General features: G+C 47.5%; 1 protein-coding gene across 1 annotated transcript; it reads left to right on the top strand.

The window, feature by feature from the left end:
• Window positions 1–2,130: 2,130 nt before the first annotated feature.
• Window positions 2,131–5,262, top strand: LOC105000861 (zinc finger and SCAN domain-containing protein 5B-like). Its single transcript, XM_010856934.1, has 4 exons — window positions 2,131–2,514; window positions 2,793–2,999; window positions 4,103–4,253; window positions 4,616–5,262. The coding sequence occupies exons 1-4, from the start codon at window positions 2,131–2,133 to the stop codon at window positions 5,260–5,262; spliced, it is 1,389 nt and encodes a 462-aa protein (XP_010855236.1).
• Window positions 5,263–6,052: the final 790 nt, after the last annotated feature.

Raw genomic sequence — 6,052 nt, 5'->3', positions numbered from 1 at the left:
GAGTGAGGCTACTGCTGATTGCCTTCTTGTCAGGTGTGATTTCCTTGTAAAATAGGATACTCCTAGCAGGACGGCCAGAGAAGGCAATGGCACTCCACTCCAGTACTCTTGCCTGGAAAATCCCATGGATGGAGGGGCCTGGTGGGCTACAGTCCATGGCGTCACCAAGAGTCAGACACGACTGAGCGACTTCACTTTCACTTTTTACTTTCATGCATTGGAGAAGAAAATGACAACCCACTCCAGTGTTTTTGCCTGGAGAGTCCCAGGGATGGGGGAGCCTGGTGGGCTGCCATCTATGGGGCTACACAGAGTCGGACACGACTGAAGCGACTTAGCAGCAGCAGCAGCAGCAGGATGGCTAGTTTAAATACAGGATCACCAGTGTAATTTAAATTTGAAATAAACAAACACATTTCTATGAAAGACCTGTGTGTTTTCTCTTCTAAGACTTTGCTACAGGTAGGTGATAGCCATGGTTTTGTCTATGTGGCCATTATTATGTTGAGATATGTTCCCTTTGTACTAGTTTGGATACTGCTTCCTTAGGTATTTAGAAAAAGAAGGCTTGTTAAATTGATAAGTGTCATTCTTTTCCCCTGTTGCTGCTAACTGCTGCTAAGTCATTCCAGTCATGTCCGACATTGTGGGACCCCATAGATGGCAGCTCACCAGGCTCCCCTGTCCCTGGGGTTCTCCAGGCAAGAGCACTGGACTGGGGTGCCATTGCCTTCTCCTCTTTTTCCCTACTGGTGTACAACCTCTGGTTTCTGTGATGCCTCTCTGAAATGGTTTCTGACAGTAGATCTCATCAGCTGATTTTAGACAAGAGTCTTTCATGACTTATTTCAGAAGAAAAGAAACAAGATTAAGTAACCCAATTTGATTACCACTGTCGGATTACAATTATTGGACTGCCTCACAGTCTCCAAGCAGAGAGAAAAAACTTCATTAGATCAGGAAAATCAATCTGTTTCCCCAAGAAATGCCATTCATGAAGTCTGAAGTAAATAAAATACATTAGAGAAAGTTTACTGCCAAACCAATATGGTGGCCTCTTTAATGGTTCTTCCTGTTGGAGTCTCCACAGGAAGTGGAATCTACCCAGATTATCCAAAGTGGTTCCTTCCATGCCCTTTATCCAATCACTGGGATGGTGAGGTTATGGCCGGAAACCCCTGGAGTTTCACCCAACTCTCTATAAATACAGACATTTCAGCTCTAGTCACACTTTGAGAACCAGTGCCTGACCTGAGGAGGCTGAAGGCAAGAGAACTGGAAGGGGTAAGCGATGAGTGGGCACGTCCAAGGAGGATGCCTAGTAATCAGGACACACTGGTGGGTTTCAGAAAGGTCTTGCTTTCTGTTCATCCTCCATTAGCTGGGAAACCTTGTGACAGGAGACCTTACTCTAACCCCATGTTTAATCAAGCTCTTCTGCAAGGGGATAAGAATGTTTCCACACATGTTGCTGTGAGGTGGCTCGTTTTCAAGGGTTTTTGAGCAGCACCCTATGGCCATTTAAAAACTACATATATGATTATTATTAGTTTTAAGTTTTTTAATTCATTCATTTTGGCTGGGCTGAGTCTTCTTTACTGTGAGGGCTTTCTCTAGTCGTAGCTAGTGGGGACTACTGTCTAGCTGAGGGGTATGGGCTTCTCATTGTGGTGGCTTCTCCCATGGCAGAGCTGAGAGTCTACAGCTCGGGTTCAGTAGTTGCCCCTCTCAGGCTCAAGAGTTCTGATGCACAGGCTTAGAGGCAGGCGGGGGCTTCCCATATGAGGAATCAAACCCATGTCAGGTTTGATTGCCTGGCAAACTGCATTGGCAGGCAGATTCTTAGCCACTGGACCACCAAGGAAGCCCTATGGTCATTTCTGACCAGACAGTTTTATGAAATATTGAATGAGTCAGGCAATGGTGTCCAATATTGTGATGTAGGGGAGATGGAAGGGTGGAAAAAAATGAAACCCATTTGTTTCTTTTTTTTTTTTCTCTCCCTAGACTGCTAACCAGTGACTTTATTACTGAGGAAAAGCAGAAGACATCCATTTCCATAGGCGTCAACTGGGCACCCACTTCTAGAAGCATTTGCTCAGAGTCCTACTGGAAATTTCCTCCATCAATATGGCTGAGGACCAGACATTTTTTCAGGGTTGTGAAAACATCAAAGACAGCCCTGGGGCAGAGTCACTGGCGTCCGTGCCACCCCAAGACACACTCATGGAAAACTCAGATTGTGACCAGGAAAACTGGCACATCCGGTTCAGAACATTTAGCAGCTCAGAGGAGTCAGACCCCGTCAAGGATCTGAGGAGACTCCGTGAACTCTGCCATCTGTGGCTGAGGCCGGATCTTCACACCAAGGAGCAGATGATGGACAGGCTGGTGCTGGAGCAGTTCATGATCTGCGTGCCCCTGGAGTGCCAGGTCCTGCTCAAAGAAAGTGGGGTGCAGAGTTGCAAAGCCCTGGAGGACGTGCTGAGAAATAAGCAGAAACCCAAGAACTGGGTGAGTAGGAGCTTAGTGATGGGTGTGGGACGAGGGGACACGTGCAAGCTGCAGGGATCACAAGATAGGACCTGCGGGTTTGGCTCTGTATCAGTGGTTCCCAAACAGGTGAGAGAAGTTCACAGTTGGGCAATTTGGGAGATACTTTTGGCTGTCTCACTCAAAGGACGTAGATCTTTTACACCAAACGCAGCTTCTATTGTCAATGCCATTGGATGCCTGAAAGCTACATTCCAGGTCTTATAGAGACTGATCTTGATTGATTTCTCCCTTCACAGACCATAGTCTGCAAAGAAGGGCAGAAATATCTTGTGCGTGATCCCGACATTGAGATGGTTGAAGCCAAGGCCGGTGACATGGACAATGAGAGAGTCCCGTGCGAGGAGCCCCAACTCCCCTCAAGGGTCATACCTCCAGAGGATGGCCAGGAGGGAAGCCCAGAGCTGCAGAATCTTCCAGGAGCCACAAACCTATCTAGGGTGCAGGTGAGAGCGTGTAAGCAGGTAGAAGAGAGTCAGGTGGGTGTGGCTGCTGGAGTAATGGGGAGATTTGGCAAAGGACAGGAATGGACCCATTGCTTCCAGGAATTCCCGTGGTGCATTCAGTTCCTAGGCGTTTTTTCTAATCAGTGTGAGAAGGAAGATAATCCATCTCTGTCCCTCTGCTATGAAAGCTTCTAGTCTTAGGAGTGGGGAGAAGGGAATCCTGTCTTCCTGATATGATGCTAGGTTCAATATGCTGCAGGTCAATGCACTGACAGCTGATTTACCCAAGGCCACTTTGCACAAGGGCATGTCATATTTCAGAATATGATCATTCCTTGCAACTGAAGGAGTGACTCCAAAGTGGACGCAAAATGCCCCCCAATAGACATTGGGCTTCCCTGGTGGCTCAGATGGTGAAGAAACTGCCAACAGTGCAGGAGACCTGGGTTCGATGCCTGGGTCAGGAAGCTCTTCTGGAGAAGACAATGGCTACACACTCTAGTGTTCTTGCCTGGAGAATCCCATGAACAGAGGCACCTTGCAGCTATAGTCCATGGGTTTGCAGAGTCAGACAGGACTGAACGACTGAACAAGAATCAATGGAAGACAGTTGATTTGTTCAAATAAGGTTGGATATAGGCAGGGGATGTTACTGAATTGCATGGAGTAGAGACCAAGAATACTGGTCATCATTCTTCCTATGTACTGGGTAACCACCATCACAAAGATGAATCCAGGCAAAGTCTCCAACAGTGATGGAGTCAATAGAGCTGGGCCTAGAGTTCTTTACTTCCAGAATCAGGGGCAGGCAGGCGTGGGTACGATTTGGAGAGACCTATGCATAGAGAAGTCACATTGCCAACTGTGATGTCCTGATTTGATTGCAAGATAGTCTGTATAGATCCTGGACAGCCTTGAGCATCAGGAGGTGATTATCAATCAGGGTGATGGGGTGGACCAGAAGAAGTCAGGGCATATCCCCTAAAATGACATGAAGAAAGTTGGAGTATAAGGTCAAGATACGAGGCAGATGGGGAAATAGGAAAGAGTTTTCCATGGACTAAGGTAAATGGCTTTGACTCTGCTTGTTTGTCCCTTGTCAGGATGAGAGTGCTCTCCCGCCAGAGACTATTCCTGAAACAGGTGAGCTGGAGGGTCAGATGCCCAGGGAGAACTTGGAGAAGGACCTGCTGGAAGACAGGGGAGAGACAAAAACCCTTCAGTCTCAGGAACCTGAACTTCTGATGGGTCCTGGTGAGTATTCAAAACTGTGGAATTCAGCAGAGTTAGTGACTCTCTCTTGTGGTGGCATGGGGCTGGGTAGCCAGCATCACCATCCTGGGATGGGTGGGTGGAGATCATTGTCCAGGGCCAACCTTCTCCATCATCAACGTTCCAGTGTCCCACAGTCCAAGCTCTTAGCTTGGTTCCTTGATGGGAACTTCTCAGCCAACATCAGGTTTCCAGTGAGGTCGGCAGCACAGAAAATGCTCCTTGTTAAATGTGGTGCTGAATTTCTTTCAGCGGATTCTGGACACATAGAGAGACAGAAGAATCCTCAAGAAGAAACTGGTATTTAAAATGTGGCTCCTGAACCCTTTCCTCCTGTGTTCCAGAGGGAGACGTTTCCACTACAAGGGGATCCAGACGAGGTCCTCTAAAGAATCGCAGACATGTCAAAAGGAAGCGGGACAGCAGTCCGACTTGCCAAGACGTGCGTCAAGAAGCAGCCACGTGTTTGGACCAAGGAGAGTTCTCAGGACAGCTTGGGTCCCATTCCATTGATGTATCTGGCACCGTGGGACCCACCAGTCTTCCTGAGGGAGCAGAAACCCTGGGACGGGCACCCTCTGAATTTAGGGTGAGCAAAAAGAGCTTTCCTTATCAATCTCAGCTTACCCTGCTCCAGAGGACACACACAGGAGAGAGGCCCTTTCAATGTGACATCTGTGCCAAAGGGTTCATACAGCTTTCAGATCTGCGGGTTCATGAGCGGATGCACACTGGCGAGAAGCCCTACAGCTGTGATCTCTGCCTCAAGAAGTTCACCCAGGACTCCACACTGCGCGCTCACAAGAGGACCCACACCCAGGAGAAGCCTTTCCGCTGTGAGCACTGTGACAGAGCTTTCAGCCACCGAGGCAACCTCAACGTTCACCGACGCATCCACTCTGGGCTCAAGCCCTACGTGTGCCCTGAGTGTCACGGTGCCTTCCGTCACCTGGGGACTTTCAAACGCCACCAGAAAATCCATTTCAAATGAATCACCCAGTACCCACCATCAGGTCCAAGTGCCGTCTGCTCCGAGAAGGAAATTCTGGATTATTTGTCACTTATGTGATACAATGAAAGGGTGACATGTGAAGAACTTATGGTCATACTGGAACCCGATGGGGTTCCATTCACATGAATTAGGTGAATATTTGAGTGATGACTTATCTTTCCCTTCAGAATTTGTTTTCTACTTTAGTGTAGCCTGTGTTTTCTTCTTTCAGTGAATGCAGGTCTCATTAGTTTTCTTCTTCGTGAAACTGAGGTGAGTGCTGATTGTCCCCCCATTAGGGAACATTTCATCGTAAAATAGGATGCTCCTAGCAGAGTCTCCAGATGAAAAAGAGGATCACCAGTGAAATTTAAATTTCAAATAAACAAAGACATTTCTGTCAAATAAGTGTCCTGTGTATTTCCCCTTACAAGATTTTTTTTTCTTTATTTTATTTTTTATCTTTACTATCTTGTATTGTTTTTGCCATGTATCAACATGAATCTGCCCAGGTATACACATGTTCCCCATCCTGAACCCTCCTCCCTCCTCCTTCCCTGTCCCATCCCTCTGGGTCGTCCCAGTGCACCAGCGCAAAGCATCCACTATCGTGCATCGAACCTGGACTGGCGACTCGTTTCATATATGATATTATACATGTGTCACTGCCATTCTCCCAAATCATCCCACCCTATCCCCAAGATTTTTTATGTGGAGTAGATGATAGCTGTGGTTTGTTACATGGCCATTATTATGTGGAGATATCGTCCCTCTGTAAGGCTTCCCCAGT

The sequence above is a fragment of the Bison bison genome, unplaced genomic scaffold (assembly GCF_000754665.1).
Source record: "Bison bison bison isolate TAMUID 2011002044 unplaced genomic scaffold, Bison_UMD1.0 scf7180017854487, whole genome shotgun sequence".
Classification (NCBI taxonomy): domain Eukaryota; kingdom Metazoa; phylum Chordata; class Mammalia; order Artiodactyla; family Bovidae; genus Bison; species Bison bison.
This window is presented reverse-complemented; position numbering and strand designations above follow the sequence as displayed.